A 17,606-nucleotide genomic window follows, 5' to 3' on the forward strand; every position below is an offset into this window, starting at 1 on the left:
TATTCCAGATACTCTTGCTTAGCTTCAAGAAGAGGCTATACACATACTCACATTCCTCTTTGTTGACCTGTGGGTCTCATATAACAGCTATGAAGGCTATCAGTAGCCAAGGAATAACTTTTAGTTTTGTATCGAAGGTACAAAGGTTTGGCAGACTGAATCCATTACCTTGGGGTAGCGATGAGCCACTGAAATTGGATGTCCCACTCTGCCCCTCACCCTCAACTCAGAACCAGGGAATTGACCCTGTAACCAGCCTCATCATTTCCTTCTCCTAGGACCCTGCTTAAATCCTCCTTACATAATGTTACTAGGGCCAAACAGACCTTCCCATGTTATCGCACATCTGAGAAACCAAGAAACTAGGAAATTTTTTGCGGAAGCACTTTCCTTCCCAGATGCTGACTTCTCTGGGTTGGTTTCTTTCACTGTCTCCCTTCTGGAGAATTCTAACGAGGTATGTGTGGGGATGGGCTCTGGACTAGGTAGGGGGGAAGGTTACTGAAGTCTGAAGGGCAAGTTAGACAGACAGCTCAATGAAAGGAGTGTAGGGTGGGTGAGATTTAAGAAGTCATCCCATGAGAAGAAAAGACTATACTGGAAGGAGCTGGGGAGAAACTGGGGAAGGATGGGTTGATTCCAGCCTCCAGTGAATAGGAATGTTTGAGAGCTGGCCACTTTGGATCATAGATTTCAAGTTGGAAGTCACCTTTCTTACGGATGAGGGAGCAGAGGCCCAGAACTTGCTCAGGGTCACCCAGCTAGGAAGCAGCTGAGTAGGGATATGAACCTAGGCTTTCTAGAACTCTAGAGGCTAACAGCTTTCTACTACACCCCAGTTTTGTCCTGCCTCCCATAGGATGTCTCTCAACCTCCGATTTATGAAGAACAAGTGGTTTTCCGTGTGGCACCGTGGATCATGATTGCTAACACCCAACCACCTGTGGAGATCTATGTGACCAAGTAAGGGTGAGAAGGGGTTTCAAGAGGCCCTGCTAACCCTCTGATCATTCTTCTTCCTCCTGACATGGCATCAGCCCTGTGGCTCTCTGTGTCAATGGGTGGTACAAAGAGCTTTCTAATGACCCCTCCTCTGCCACTCGGGTCCCCATTAGAATGGGACACTGCCCCCAAGTGAACTGTTCTTCCTAGGAGTTTAGGCCAATCAGCGTTCTTGTCCACTCATACTGTCTTCCAAATTACTCAGTATTTACTCTGTGTCTATTTTTCTATTTAGTGTGTGTGTATGCACACATATACATACATATATGTATATAAAGACATACATACAATGCATGCTCATGTATGTATATGTACATGTTTATGTGTAAGTATATGGAACGCATGTTGCTCCCCCACCTCCAGGAAAATGTAAGCTTCTTCAGGGTAGGGCTGTTGTTTCTTGTCTCTGAAGCCCCAGTGACCCGCGCTCCCCCCCACCCCCCGCCACTGCCTGGCAAATGGGACCCTGAACCTGGAGCTGTTCTGCTACTTTCTCTTCTAGCAACTTGAAGAGATCTCCCAGGTGTCCATGGAGATTTTGGAGGGACACTGGAAATATGCCTGCTGTCAGGTGGTTGACAGGGTCCTCAAGGCCAACGCAAGAAATAAGAAGGTTTGTTCCTGGGTTTGGAGTCTTATGTAAGTGGTTTAGTGGCTAGAGCACTGGCCCTGGAGTCAGGAAGACTCATCTTTGCAAGTTCAAATCTGGCCTCAGACACTTATTAGCTATGTGACCACAAGCAAGTCACTTCACCCTGTTTGCCTCAGTTTCTTCACCTATAAATTGAGCTGGAGAAGGAAATGGTGAACCACTCCAGAACCTTTGCTAAGAAAACCCCAAATGGGGTCACAAAGTCAGACATGACTGAAAGACAACCGAACTATCTCCTCTGCCCTCACCTCATCAAGAGCATATCCACAGACTTAGGTGGGGTTGTTATATCTGGCAAGTCACAGCAGTTTCCAACCTAGAGAAAATGATTGAAGGAGAGGCAGGTTGAACACTTCTCCTTAATCAACTCAGGTCCCACTGCCTGAGATGCCCCACGAGTTCTAGAGTGGCCTTTTCCAGGACCAAGGCTCGGGTGTCTAACTTTGCTCAGAGCAGATCAAAATAGGGAGAGGGAAAGCATGGGGGTTGGAGCAAGAACCCTAGAGATTGCTTCTCCTACCCCACCCTTTCTTTTTTGAAAGTTGAATTTTAGAATGGGAGAGAAGAGCTGGAAAACACCATGAGGCTACAGTTTAAAAACCAACAGCCTCCAGCAGAATAACTTCATCTAAGCAGAGAAAGCCTAGGGAGGGGAACTCTGTTACAGAAACACCTGATCTCATTCCATGGACCAGATGGGAGCTCTAAAGGTAGTTTGGAATTAAAACCAAGAAGTCACTCATAGAGACCAAGAGGAAAAGATTAAGTATTCTCTCTCCTTCTCTCTCCCCTCCTCCTTCCCTCTCTGCCCTCCTTCACCCAATATGTGCCAAGCTAGACTGAGTAACAAAACTGTCACCAAATCAGCCTTCCAAAGATTTTTTTTTTACATTTGTAACTTAAAGCCTTGCACTTCCTGATATAGGATAATACCCTTCTTCTTACACCTCAACCTGCCAATATGAATAGCCAACAATCGATGGCTGTAGATAGCAAAGAAAATGATGAACGAAGTTACCGCCTGGAAGCCAATGCTCTGTTGAGCCTTAGCCCCTTAGCTGGATTGGTCCATGGCTGTGTACCATCAGGCTTGTACCCCAAGCCCTTCCAGCTAGAGGAGAGCTTCTGAGCTTGTATTCTTCTCTGCTTGGCTTCTCCCAATGCAAAGCTTACTCCCTGACGTCAATGCTAAGACTTTGGAGGAGAGAGACGGGGTGATAAAGTGGGTTTTGATACTCTAAATGGATTGTCAGTTGGGATGTGCTTAGGAGAAAGGGAAGAGTCACGACTAGTATTGCTTGTGCCTGGAGTGAACTTGCAAACTGACTGGAGTATGATGACAAATTTAAGGGGGACAAGGGAACAGGAGAAGAGGCAGACCCTGGGACATTAGCCCCTTAGCTAAAGAAGCTCCTCAGAGTTATAACAAAGAGAAGAAGCACATACCCATTTGGTAGCTTCCTATTCTGAGAAATTCTTGTTGTTGAACTTGGTTGTCCCTAGTTATTGAAGAGTACGAGCATAGTAAGCCCCCTCCGACTTCTAGCATTCTGGGTCGAGTCCCCAGTGGCACCATGTTAGTTAAAGCTCTGGTCAAGGCTTTTTTCCCTAAAGTCTTTGTAAAGAATCCTTTTTCAGGTCAAGGACCATGGATACAAAAGTAATAAGGAGCCCCCCCCCCCAAAAAAAGATCTTTTTTTATGGAAGGGCATTTGATTTGAGAGGGATAACACCCTGCTGGTTCTTTGCTTTCTTCTAGATGTATACCCAAATCCAACTTCATAAGTACTGTTCTTGACTATTCCCATGTAATTCGTTGCAAGCTGACTTTCTGCCCTAAGGATGAAACTCGTCTAGACACATGGATTGGGGTAACACCAACGAGTTGAAGAGCCTAGCTCTCTGAGCTCCCCTCCCTGTCCCAAGGGTCCTGTTCTCTTGGTCGGGAGGAACAAGGCACAGAGGTGGGGAGGGGGCAAGCTGGCAGGGCTACTCCCTGCATGAATGCAATGGGCAAATGGGTTCTGTGGAATAAGATGGGCTTGGTTCCTGGCTAAGGACCCTGGGGGAAGGGAGGGGGATTGGGATCCTCCATTGGGATAGCTCAGGACAACCATTTAGAGGATTAACTTTGACCAGGCCTCTATTGATAAGCCTGAGCAAGTGAAGCTAATAGTCATATTCCGGTTGTATAAAGTAACCCCCCAGTGGATGTAAACTTTGAATCAATGGCTAGATACCAATAAGTATCGTGATGAGTTGATCCTATATCCTTTAAAGGCTTACAAACTCCCTAGGCAAGGCTCCTAACTGCTCTGGGCCTCCATTTCCTAACCCGAAAAAATGAAAACAAGCATCTATACCTCTGAAGCTCAAATAATAGAGCATACGTAAGGAGCCATAGGAATGCTGGCTATCATCACAAATTTCTTCTACAAGATAATTGATGCGTGTGCTATCTCCGTCTAAAAGTTTGAGAAAATTGAGACTTGGGGAGGTCAAATAGTTTTGTTTTTTTTTTTTCCCTTTCAAACTTAGATTTAAAAACTTGGCTTTTCCCCTTTACAAGGTGGCTAGTGTAACCGTGGAAAGAATACCAGACCTAGAATCATGAAGATCTGAGTTCAAAGCCAGCCTCTGATACTTACTAGCTGTGTGATCCTGGGCAAGACACTTTGGCTCTGTTTGCTTAATTTTCCTATCTATAGAATGGGGAGAATGATAGCACTGACCTCCCAGGGTGGTTATGAGGATTAAATGAGATATTTGTAGTTTAAAAAAAAAAAAAAGCACAGTGTAGAGTGCCTGGTATTCAGTAGGTGCTATATACATGCTTTTTTTGTTTGTTTTCTCCTCCCTCCCACTTACATAAAAGAAACAAATAGCCCTCCCTGAGATTTGAATCCAGGCCTCCTGACTCCTGCTCCAGCTTCTTCAATTCGTTGCTGTTTGTTGTCATTCGGTTATGTCCACTCTCCGTGACCCCATTTGGGGTTTTCTTGGCAAAGATACTGGAGTGGTTTGCCATTTCCTTCTCCAGCTCATTTTTGCAGATGAGGACACTGAGGCCAACAGGATTAAGTGACTTACCCAGGGTCACACAGCTAGTAAGCCTCTGAGTACTATTGCAACTCATTGCCGGCTGACTTTCTGCCCTAAGGATGAAAGTTGTCTAGACACATGGATCTGAGGCTGAATTTGAACTCATGAAGATGAGTCTTCCTGATTCCAAGCCCAGTGAGCTATGCACTGCATCTACCTCCCCTCATATACCTGTTTGTTTTTTCAAATTTAAATGTTTCCCTTGGTTTCTTGGGGCAGCTGGGTGATGCAGTGGATAGGGCACTGTGCTTAGAGTCAGGAAGATCTGAGTTCAAACCTCAGCTCAGACTCTTACTAGCTGTGTGACTTAATCTAGCAAGTCACTTAATCCTTATTCGCCTCAGTTCTTCATCTGTAAAATGGGGATACACTGTAGAAGAAAATGGCAAACCACTCTAGTATCTTTGCCAAGAAAACCATGTGGACGTAGTCCGTGGGGTCACAAAGAGTCTGGCAGGACTGAAGGACTAGACAAGGGACTTAGATGGGGGTAGGAGTGGGGATCCTGACACAAAGGAAAAGATGCATTGCTTTAGAAATATGTAAAGGGAGGGAACAATTTTAGCTGGGGGTGGGGGAGGTGTCAAGCAAGCCCTCATAGAAGCAGAACACCTGAGATACGTCAAGAGCTTCTGAGAGGCAGAGAGGAGGGTGCTCATGTCCTGTTTGCTAGGCAGAACACCTGGAGGAGATACAAGGACAGGGTGGCTGGAGCCAGAAGGCAGCGTTAGATCCCAACTAAAGAGCATCAATTTTCTGCTAGGGGGAGTAGGGAGCTGGTGATCATTTTTGAGCAGGAAATGGACACAGTCACAGCTGTGTCTCAGTGAGGAGGAGGGGGTGGCTTCTGCAATAGTGCATGCCATATCAGAATGAGATTAGGGAGAAGGGGCCTGGTACAAAACCCGATCTAGGAGGAAAATCCAGAAAGATAAGAGTTGGGCTTGATGTAAAGTGTTCCAAAGCCCTTAAAACACTATATAAATGCTAACTATTAGAAAGGCCCAAATATAGGATAGGCTTCCTCGGGAGATGTTGGCTCCCCTCCTTGGGGAGTTCCAAGCAGAGACTGAATGTCTATTCGTCATATATTCTCATAGGAACCTTTTTGAAGTGTTTAGGTTGGACTAGATGGCCTCTGGGGTCCCCTCTGAATCTGCAGTTCTGGGATTCCATAAGGTGTCCAGGGCATGGACTACTCATCACTGTTTGCCTTCACATCCTTGGCATATTGTATCCCCTTCCTCATCAAATAGACAAAGAGAACTCTGAAATTTTGAACCTAGCTGTCTGGAAAAACCCAGTGCCCCCAACATAAATAGGGCAGATAGGAGGAAGAGTTGGTTTTGAGGGAGTTCAGTTACTTGGAATCTGAGGCGTTGGAATTTTGGCAGAGAGAGCCTGAGAGGCCATTGGGGACATTAGAGACTATTTATGAGGGAGGGGAAGAGTTAGAGTTTGGTCAAGTTACTTCTACCTCTCAATGAAATGGGACACTGGCTCTTTTTGTTCCTTTCCAGAACGAGGTGGCATTTGGGTACACCTACAGTCCTCAACAATATTTTCCTGTTGTACTTGACTGCCCCTGGAACAAGGGACTAGAGAACTTCGTGTTCAAAAACAAACTGGTACGTGGCTCGGTTGGGTGCAGTAAGCTCTGACATCATCCCCCAAGTCTATCGTGATGAGGTTAAGAACAACCTTTACTGGTCCATCACTTACCTGTTTAAAAAAAAACAAAAAACCCTTTCCTTAGCCTAGAGCCAAGAGGTCAATGATGCAGAGTGTTCATTTTCTCTATTTTATAGACGAGGAAACTTGCGGTCTAGATTGGGGTAAATGTGACTGGTACACAGTGGTCAGAGGGAGGATGCGCTTGAACCTGAGTACTTTGACTTGGTCCTCAGAGTGATGAAGGGGAGGCTGGCCTTTGCGTTGGCTTGCCCAGAAGGGAGGGGGGCAGGGATGGTCTCAGACCTGAGGAATTCTCTTCCAACCAAATGCTGGGCTAGAAATGGCACTTTAGGAAGGATATTGGGAAAAGTTGGAAAATGAATGTCCTGCCAAGGTGACCAAGATGGGGAAAGGAGCTAGGGATGTTTAGCCTGGAGAATGGAGAAGATGGATCAGACAAGAACAAGCTGGCAAATCTGCAAGTGTTTGAAGGACTGTTGCCTAGAAGAAGGTCAACTTGCTCCGCTTGGCCCTAGAAGCCAAAACTGAAAAAGTCTCGGTTACAAATAAGAAAATTTATACTTGAGACAAAAGAAAATGTTGATTAACAGTGAGCTGCTGAAAAGCGGATCTGGATTGCCTTGGGAAGTAGTAAGGTCTTCAATTGGAGACCAAATGATCACCTGTCAGGTGTGTTTGTAGAAGGGATTCCTGGCTATTGAGGTTTCTTTCAGTTCTGAGACTATTCTTCTAATTTTGAGGATAAGTTAGCATTAGAGAGAGAGAGAGAGAGAGAGAGAGAGAGAGTGTGTGTGTGTGTGTGTGTGTGTGTGTGTGTGTGTTTTTGTGTGTGTTTTTAAGAAGTGCCGTTACTCAAAAGATGTGGGTTGAATCCCAGTTTTGCCACTGACTATTTTACTTGGACCAACTCAACTAACCTCCTTGGGCTGCAATTTTTTTTTCTTCTGTATAATGAAGGGATTTCAGAAACCCCTAGGTTTCTGAGGTCTTTTATAGTTCCAATGCATGAGCCAAAATTCTCAACTACATCCTGGTCCACATTGACCAATAGGACCACGATTTTTGTTCAACTACCCAATACTGACTTCTTTTTCTATACCTGGGGGGGATGGGTCTTCTCCCAGCCATCACGCTTTGGTTATGTGATCCGTAAACGGGAAGATGATGACAATCTGGATGCCACTGGGTTCCTGGAAGTCAGCCCACCAGTCACTGCCAATGGTATCTTTTATCCACTGGGCAGGATTCTCATTGGCGACGGCAGCTTGCCCAGGTGAGGAGGAAATTCAAGACTTTAGCTGGGATAGGGAACTCGAAAATTTATTCTCCCTATTCCACATGTCCTTAGTCTTAATAGTATTTGGTCATTTGTATTCAACAGGTGTTATTTTAAGTGTTGACTGTATGCAAGACATTTTACTGGGGAAGAGTTAGAATCAGTAAACATTAAGCACCTACTATGTGGTGGGCCCTGTGCTAAGCACTAGGGATACAGAAAGAAGGACAAGATAATCTCACAATCTAATGGGGGAGAAAAGCAATCAAAAGGGTGGGACCTGCCCTGTGAGAGAGACTGAAACATACACATTAACATATGACAAGGATATAGTGCCTAAGAACTTCCCAAAAAGGGTTTATGTAAGAATCCAATAAGCTAATCTACTGAGCATTTGTTAAGCCCAGGATGTACAAGGTACTCTTTAGACATGAGCAGACAAAGGGGGAAAAGGAAATAGTTCTGTCCTCAAGAAGCTTACAGTTATTCCTTCCATATAGAAGGGGTTAGGGGTACGGTGCCTCTCCCCCCTTTACTGTCCCCTCCACTGCCACAATCTGGAAAATCCGTGTAAAATGTTTTTGGCCCTCCCTTTGCACCAAAGAAGAAATCTAAATTTTTTCTTTTTCTCTTATGGGGTGTTTACAGTACCTTATTATAAAATATAGGTTAACATTATACAATACTATGCATAGATTTTGTGCATTTCTGAGTTTCTAAGCTTTTTCTGTGTCAACCAATGGCCATCGCATGTCATCTGCGGCTTCCACAAAACTCCCTAAAAATTCCCATTTAATTTCTTAAACCAACTCACAATATATGAAAACCATGATAGGGAAAGTTGCAATGTGGAAAGGATAACTGTCCATTTCTACTGATCTCAAGTGGATGGATGGGGAAAGGCTTATTGGAAGAAGCAACTTTAAATGGGGCTTTTGGAGGATGTTGGTGTGATAGTAAGAGCATTAAAGTTGAAGTCAGAAGACCAGGGTTCAAATCCTTCTGTCACTTTCTGTGTGACTTTAGATGCAACAGTTTATTTCTGTAGGGCTTTGTTCCTTCTTGGGTTTTTTTTTTTTTAATAAGGTGGGGTGTGTGGGATTAAAATAGACTGTCCTTGAGATCACTTCCAGTTTTGAATCCTACGACCTGATGGTCTTGGAATCTTGATTCTGGGAAGGGGGAAAAAGACCTTTTGGATCATAGATTTAGAGCCAGAAGGAATCTTAGAGGTCATCCAAAGTATAACCCACCCCTTCACTCTTGCAATTGAGAAAAGTGAGACCCTGAAAAAGAGCAGAATCAAGGTTCAAACCCAGGTCCCCTGACTTCAGATGCAGCATGATAGGACTTCCCTTCTCTGTCCAGGACTTGTTCTCCAAGTTAGGAGAAACACTAATGACTTAAAACCAAAGTTCCTTCAGTCCACCCTCTCTGAATTGGGCAGAAGGAGACACCTCCTGTCTCTGCAGAGGTGGGGACCTATGGGTGTGAAATCTTGCATACATTGCTGTTGACGTTTAGAGTTGGGAGAGTTGGTTCAGGTGCGAAAGAATTCACTTAGGCGATTTTCTCCTAATCCAAGGAGAGCTTTATTGACCCCAAAATAGCAGGCTAGCCCTGGAAGAAGGACTAGTGATTTACAGAGGGACGGGTCTTGTTTTTATAAGGACAGGATAAGGAAGACAAAGGGAATTTTTATGACCCAGGATGAAGGAGACCAGGAATTTTTCGGTCCAGGATAAGGGGAAGTTTTATGGTATTTCAAGATAAGGGGAAGAAACTCTGAGATGCCCTCAGGCTCAGGAGCCTCACAAGGTACAGGAAAAGCAACCCTTAATATTAACGCTTAGGGCACCATTTGTATCCACATCATTGTCACTTGGTTTATGTGTTGGTTATTTCTGTAGAATTGTTTTGTAGTCTCTTTTCTCTTCCTTTTCCCCTCCCCCATAGAAAGCCAGTCTTAGAAAGACAAGGGTCCAGGATTGACCTCCTAGGAGTTCTACGAACCCTGGGCAAGTCACTTAAACCTTTCAGCATCCCAGAGAATCCTCTAGGATTATAAATGGCAGAGAAGGTGCCAGCCCACATCAGCAGCTGTTCCTCCCCTGGAAGCTACTAGTGCCAATGAAGGCAAAAGTCCAGTCCCTATCTTATCTTTGTATTCTTCATTAGAAGGAATGGCACTCTGGGAAGGGAAGTAGAATATTTAGACTGAGGGGAGTGGAAAGAACAAAATATAGATTTTTTTTTAATGGAAAACAAAATGGGCACAGTGCTGAATTGTGACCTGAATCCCTCACGTGGACAGAGAAGAATCTGCTATGAGCCACTGGGCCCAGGATTCCCATCCTTCGGGCCCGCTGGCCTTCAGGCTGCCTCCCTCCTCCTAGATACTTCCTAGCTTTACTTAACTCTTGTGTTTCTTAGGGAAAACATCCCAGAAGTGAACCTAAGGTTGCGGAGATTCATCTATGCCCAAAATATGCAAGACCCCCTGGAACTCTTCTCTGCATGGCTTCTGGAGGGCAACGTGAAAGAATTCATGACCTTCGTCCCTGCCAATGATGAAAAGGTAGAGGGCAGGAAATGTCCAGTCTGCCTGGCCTGGCTAAGGCTGGAAGTATATGGGAAGGAGTGGGACCTAATGTAGGTTTGAACTATGTTAGCGAGTACCTAAGCAAACCTGAAGTTAACCCCCACACACACCTTAGAAGGAGAAACTAGTGACCACATGGTCCAGTGGAAAGAATGGAGCTATGGAGTTAGAGAAATCTACTATTCCTGGCCGTGTGGCCTTGGGTGGATTAGTTGAACCTGTCTGGATTTCATTTTCCCCTCTTCTTTAAAATGAATGTTTTACTCAAATGGCCTCAAGGGACCCTTTGGGCCATAGATAGATGACCCTAAGTAGGTTGGGATCCCTTCATTTGTGCTGGTTACCTCAATCCCCTTGCTTTTCTAGGGGGGAATCTCAATAAAAAAGATGAAGGCTCTGGATATTGCGTGGAGGTCCACACCCCCAGCTCTCTCCTTACAATCTACCTCTTAACCTCTAGTCTGTCAGTATCCATGATGAGGGGACTTATGAGGACGTCTTCCTCGGAACGGCAAATCCACAAACTTGAGCAACCATTGTGTACTGATCTAAACAGTAGCCACCAGAAGCTAGTGGCCTGTGCCTCACGCCAGTAAGATGGGCTAGTGGCTACATCCATGCTCTGCCCTCAACAAGGTCCTCATCCCACTGGAAACCTTGAAAATCCACAAATGGGATCCATGGTCAAGCAGCCCTTCATTCTTCTGTCCTTTGTCTCTCTAGGGCTTCCGGCTGCTCCTGGCTAGTCCCAGGGCCTGCTATGAGCTATTCAAGCTGGAGCAAAGACACGGGCATGGGAATGCTTCTGTGTTAGAGAAGGTGGATGAACACCTGCTCCAGTATACTGGTATCTCCCTTCCTTTGATCCCCCTCCTTTTGGCCAGCTCCATCTGAACCACAGCACGAGCTCCCCCAACACAGCACTAGGCTTGTGAGCATTGGGGGAAGTGTCTAATGGGCATCCTAGGATATACCTTTACTTACTGCTGGCCCAAGTGCTATGAGCTTAGGTCAGTCAACAAGCATTTATTAAGCACCTACTGTGTGCCAGGCATTGGGGACACAAAGATGGTAGTGAAATAATCCCTGCCCTCTAGTAGGGAAGGCATATACACATAGATATACATATATACGTTCTCTGTCTCTCTCTCTGTCTCTGTCTCTCTCTCTCTCTCTCTGTCTCTCTCTCTGTCTCTCTCTCTGTCTCTCTCTCTGTCTCTCTCTCTGTCTCTCTCTCTGTCTCTCTCTCTCTGTCTCTCTCTCTGTCTCTCTCTCTGTCTCTGCGTCTCTGTCTCTCTCTCTGTCTCTCTCTCTGTCTCTCTCTCTGTCTCTCTCTCTGTCTCTCTCTCTGTCTCTCTCTCTGTCTCTCTCTCTGTCTCTCTCTCTGTCTCTGCGTCTCTGTCTCTGCGTCTCTGTCTCTGTCTCTGCGTCTCTGTCTCTGTCTCTCTCTCTCTCTCTTCCCCACCCCCCAACAGATGCAAAGCAGCTACCAAGCAATCTTGGCCAGGAAAGTACTAGCTGCTAGAATAAAATGCTACTGGAAGGTTGTGGGGGTTCTTTATTTTTGTTTTTTGCAAGAGAGAATACTCATAGGTGGAAGTAGATGGCAGTGGAGAAGAAGTCTGGCAGGGCAGAATGAATTTGAGGTGGTCACTGGGATATTAGAGGAGATGTGGCTAGCAGGCATTTTCGGGAGAATGGGGGCTGGGAAAGGTGTGTATATGAGTCTAGTTCATGCAATTGAAGCTATGAGGATGAGTGAGATCCCAGAGGAAGAACAAGAAAAGGATCTGAGGGCCTTAGTAGACAGGAGGATGCGGCCACACCTCTATGGGCAAGAAGAAGAACAAGCGTACAAACAGCTGAGAAGGAGCTCTGTGTCTGCCCTAAGGTGCTTTCTGGCTTCTTGTCCCATGACTCGCCCTCCAGCCCTGCCCATGCTCCTTCCCCCACCCGTGATTCTGACAGCTGCCAGTGACATTTCTCCTTGTCACCTTGTCTTGTCTTTCCTACAGAAAGGGTGAAGATGAGTATCGATGAGATCTTGGCTGATAAGTCCTTAAAGAGACAGAATGACTACGTAGAGGTATTGGGGGGGTGGGGAGGACTGGCGTGCCTGGGTGGCTCCAAGCCTGGCTTGCTGCCCATTCCTGACTGGGGTCAGAGGTGGGGGCTGGCAGACCCCACAAACTAACCTTTCAGCCCTTGGTCGCTAACTCTAGATACAGACTAGAATTTAATCCCCTCTTCCATGTTGTACATCCTGGCCTGTGTCATAAGACTGATTGACAGCAGGAGCTTGAAGATAGAGGCCAAAAGTGGAGTTGGAAACCAATTCCACAAATGTGGATTGTCTGCTATCAGCCTGACACGGGAAGCTTTTTTTTTTCCCTTCACCAGACAAAATCATTGCCCCTCTATTGAAAGGTGATATGTTGTAGCTAGAAGTTGGGAGACCTGGGTTCAAGTCCTTGGCCTACCACTGAGTAGTCACCACATGACGTGGGCAGTCCCATTTCCTTTCTGGGCTTCAGCGCCCTCATTCATTAAAATGAACAAGTTGGATGGGATTTACTAACAAAGATCTTTTCTAAGCTCTGACATGCAGAGAGTCTGTAGCATTAAAAAAAAAAAATCCCTTCTTGGATCTCAGAAAGATTGTTGGGAGAATGTAGGATTTGAAGCCAGGCAAGCTCAATTCAAATCCTGACTCCCCTGGCCTTGGTTTGCTCATCTACAAAATGATCGGGTGACCAAGTTCCCTTTCTAGCTCTGACGCTTTTCTTCCTCCGTCCCTATGTCAAGACTTGCATCGCTTATAACCAAAGGGTGCTAGAGGCGGAACTGGGCATCTCAGAGACAGACATCATCTATATTCCTCAGCTGTTTCGCCTGGGCTGGATCCAGGATCCTACCACCCGAAAAGAAGTGCTCCGAGCAGGGCATCTCTTCCCAAACATGGTAAGGACTATGGCAGAGCATGCAGGGAGTAGGCCACATTTGACATCTGGGCTTCCTGACTGCGCTTAGCGCTCTATCCTTCACACCCCCCATCTGTAGGGGCAGGCAGTGGTCTTGTTACAAAAGGTAAATTTAGAGCTAGGTCTCCAAGGAAGCTGGGTAAGCTGAGGAGAGAGAACATTCCAGGCATGGTGATCGACCCTGACTAAGGCACAGTGGATCATGCATGAACAACATCAAGGCTACCAACATAACTGGGTCATATCATGCATAAAGGGGGATAAAGTATAAAGGACAATCAGAGAGATCCATATTTGATCCTAGGGGTAATAGGGAGCTACTGGAGTTTGAAAGTGGGGGAGGGAGGTAACATGGTGAGACCTGCATTTCAGGAAAATCCCCTTAGCAGGTGTGCTGAGGAAAGACTTGAGTCAGGAATACTGATTAGAATAATCCAGGGGAGAGGCGATGCTGATGCAGACCTGAACTAGGGTAGCGGATGTATGAGTAGAAAGAAGGGGGATCCATGACAGATAACATATAGACAGACATGACAAGATTCCAGCAACAGATTGGATTTATGGGGGAGGTGTACAATAGGAGTCAAAGACAACAAGGGGAAGCTTAGGGTTGGACATGAAGAGCTGGGAATCCTCAGCATGGAGGTGACAGATGAATGATGGATGAAGTGATGGAAAGGAAGGAGAATAGAGGATGGAAGACAGAGCCCGGTCAGAAATGTTCGGTAGGCAGCTGGTGAGATGGGACTAGAACTCAGGAGAGAGACCAAGGGCTGGATATGAGTGATCCTAAGAGGCAGGAGCCTAAGCCAGCACTTTGGGGGACACCCATTGTTTGAAAGTGGGACACGGAAGACCCAACAAATCACTGGGATGACGCTCAGACACTTTCCTCCTGCCAGTAGGTCACCTTTCAATACTTGAAGTACCTAGAGTTTTCCTAAACAGCTGCCTGAGGTCACATTTGAACTCAAGTCTTCTTGACTCTGGAGCAGCTAGTGCAGTGGACAGAGTGCCAGCCCTAGAGTCAGAAGGGCCCAAGTTCCAACCTGGCCTCAGACACTCACTAGCTGTGTGACCCTGGGCAAGTTACTTCACCTGGTTTGCCTCAGTTTCCCCATCTGTAAAATGAGCTGGAGAAGGAAATGGCAAAACCACTCCAGTATCTTTGCCGAGAAAACCCCAAATGGGATCATGAGGAGTTGGGAATTACTAAAAACTAACAGAACAAAAATAGGAGGTATATTGTGTGTGTGTGTGTGTGTGTGTGTGTGTGTGTGTGTGTGTGTGTACACACATACATATTATATATACATATATAAAATACGTATATCTTACAAGGTTTTATGTGCTTTATAAACCCTAAAACTGATACAAATGCAAATTGCTATTACATCTTTCATATTTAATCTTCTACCATCTTGTGAATAAACAGAAATGACAGCTACAGAATGAGGTATAGATTATCCCCGTCATACTGTCTGCTAAAGAAATTGTACCAAGGATGCTTTCTACAGAAGATGCCTACAGAAGATGAGCTTTTAGTCACTAGGTGGCACAGCAAATACAACACTGGGCTTGGTATAAGAAAGACCTGAGTTCAAATCCAACCTCTAATACCATCTGTGTGACTCTGGACAAGTCACTTCACCCTGTTTGCCTCAGTTTCCTCATCTGTCAAATGAGCTAGAGAAGGGAATGGCAAACAGCTCCAGTATTTCTGCCTAGAAAACCCCAAATGGAGTCATGAAGAGTCAGATATAACTGAAAAATGGCGATTTCCCGATACCAGGCCCAGCATTCTATCCACTGTGCCACTAATTACCTCTAAAATGGATACTGAGGTCTCTTCCATCTCTGATTCTGTGTCCATCTAGAACAGGTCTTCCTTCCTCTCTTTTAGAACTTTTTGCTTTAAAGTAACCCAGACTTTCGGTAATGCTGCCTTTTCCTTCTCAATGTTCCGCTGCACAGACTCTCTCCTAGGTGTAGGGATTAGGGCTTCTTGCCCCCAGATGTTGCTGGAGGGATCTCAAGCCTTCTTTTTTTCTTCTTGCCATAGTTGAATATGCTGGTTCTAGGATCTTACCTGGGGATCCCCAAACCCTTCGGGCCCTTAATCAATGGAGAATGCTGTGTGGAGAAGAAGGTCCAGAGCCTACTGGAGCCATTGGGCCTGAATTGTTTTTTCATTGGGGAATTCTTCGGTCATCAGGAAGATCAGGGGGATGCCTACTACTGGATTAACATTTGCCGGAAACCGTTACCCTACAAGTGGTGGGACTTTATGATATGACGGGTCCTTTCCTGCTTCGTTCTCTGCCCTATCTGATGCCCCCATATGGGGTGGTGGCAGGCGCTCTCTCTACTACTGCCTTACCCAATTGGTATTCTGGACAATCTCTAGCCTATAGTGATGGTCAAGGGTGATGGGGACTGAACCCTAATCTGCAATGGGGTATAGTCTCTGCCTTGAGAGACATCTTAGATTGTGGCCCACTTGGCCTTTACCCTTCCGGTCCCCTCATCCAGTTCATTTTATGGTGGTGAGAGTGACTAAATAACCCACTCCAGAGATGTTACTTATGGCTTGGACCTTGGCTGAGAATTTGAGCAAATATTCAATAAAACTCCTATTTCATTCAAGTGGTAGCTTCTTTATTATGGGGCTGGGGTAGGGGACAAAAAAAATCCTATTTAAATATTTCTTAGCCTTCTGAAGAAAATGTGGCATAAGTGTGAAACATGGGATAAGGGAAAATAGACTGGACTTGGGAGTTGAGAAATCTGGTTTTAAATGTACAGTTGAGACAAGGGACAGATCTGATTCTCACATACGTATGGTCCTATTATCGGTCCATGTCCTTTGTGCTTCCATAGCCAGAGCTGGGATGTGTTTTGGTTTGGTTTTTTTTTTTCTTTTTCCTCCCCTACTAGATCAACTGGAGGACTAGTTGGTTCAGAGAAAGACACTTAGGGAAGAGCATAATAAATAATTTTTCCCTCCATCCAGGGATGCTCCTCCTTAACAGTAACTATACCATTGGTGGGAGGAGGGAACACCCACAGGGAATATGAGACTAGGAAATATGGGTGGCCAGGGCCACTCTTACCACTGATGCTGTGGAAACACCAATATCTTCTAATGTCATTGAGTCAGTCCCTGTTGTGAGACTCTGCGGTCATCTACTAAGGGACAATGTAATTTTTCTTTAACCCATAGAGGGCAGGATTGTCTAATTCTTTAGTTTATAATAGCCTTGGGATTATTACAGCTCTTTCATGATGCATACCCCAGATGGCAGCAACCAGTCAAATATCTGGATAAACTATTAGACCTTATAAATCTTTCAAATGCCTTTTCTCCTAATACCCCTCGGGATCTGTCTTAACTCTCATTGGATTACAGTTCTATCTCCTGCTAGTAGGCCAGTTAAGGTCCATAAAATCACAGGCTAGATGGAGCTAGTGGTTTTCACCAGCTTGTCTACCTCTAACTGCTGCTAGGTAAGTCATACTTGTATTACCTACTTCACAGGCTTGTCATAAAAACAAGAGGTAAAGTAAGACTGGACAAGGGTAAATATGGGCCTAATTTTCACAGAAGAGGAAGAGAACAATTACTTTGCTGGGAAAATTCTAAAATAGATCTTTTAAAAGATGGACACAATGTCTAGAAAGGGAAGTACTAATTACAAAGGACTGACATGATTTTAGCTAGCACAGGTCACAAAAAGACTAACCTTGTCGCTTTTTTTTTTTTTTTGATAGGGAGGATTACTAAGCTATTAAGTGTTTGATAGTTAAGTACTTACTACTTAAGTAAGCTACTTAATATAATGGAAGTGCTAGGGATATAGTTTAATTTTAACAAAATTATTGATAACTGATAATTATACTATTCTTGAGGAGAGGATGAAGGTATATGGATTAGACAATAGAACAGGGTTTAGAACTTGGATGAAAGCTAGCCTCAAAGCATAGCTAATAATATCATGCCAGGAAGTCTCCAATGGAGTTCCCCAGGGATCTGTACTTAGCCCTAGTCTGCCGAACATTTAAATTAATCACTTGGATAATGGCATGTTAGAACGTGCTCATAAAAATTTTAGATGACACAGAGACAGTTAACACACTGGATGACAAAGTCAGGATTCAAAAAGATCTTGACAGGCTAGCCAGATGAAATCTGGTAGGATAATTGACTTTACAAGTATAATGTGGAGAAGAACTGTATTGGACAACAGTTATTCTGAAAAAGGTCAGGGGTTCTTAAGGGACGATAGTGGGATATGG

General features: G+C 45.0%; 1 protein-coding gene across 1 annotated transcript in view; it reads left to right on the forward strand.

The window, feature by feature from the left end:
* Positions 1-15,606, forward strand: part of LOC118836423 (protein-arginine deiminase type-4-like) — a 30,071-nt gene extending 14,465 nt beyond the window's left edge. The window contains exons 7-16 of the mRNA XM_036743727.1: positions 279-457; positions 860-963; positions 3,414-3,525; positions 6,277-6,384; positions 7,576-7,724; positions 10,161-10,305; positions 11,053-11,176; positions 12,345-12,415; positions 13,135-13,290; positions 15,373-15,606. Coding sequence (XP_036599622.1) covers positions 279-457; positions 860-963; positions 3,414-3,525; positions 6,277-6,384; positions 7,576-7,724; positions 10,161-10,305; positions 11,053-11,176; positions 12,345-12,415; positions 13,135-13,290; positions 15,373-15,606 — 1,382 coding nt within the window. The remainder of the gene's footprint in view (positions 1-278; positions 458-859; positions 964-3,413; positions 3,526-6,276; positions 6,385-7,575; positions 7,725-10,160; positions 10,306-11,052; positions 11,177-12,344; positions 12,416-13,134; positions 13,291-15,372) is intronic.
* The last annotated feature ends 2,000 nt before the right edge of the window (positions 15,607-17,606 follow it).

This window comes from Trichosurus vulpecula, chromosome 2 (genome assembly GCF_011100635.1).
Source record: "Trichosurus vulpecula isolate mTriVul1 chromosome 2, mTriVul1.pri, whole genome shotgun sequence".
NCBI classification, from domain to species: Eukaryota; Metazoa; Chordata; class Mammalia; order Diprotodontia; family Phalangeridae; genus Trichosurus; species Trichosurus vulpecula.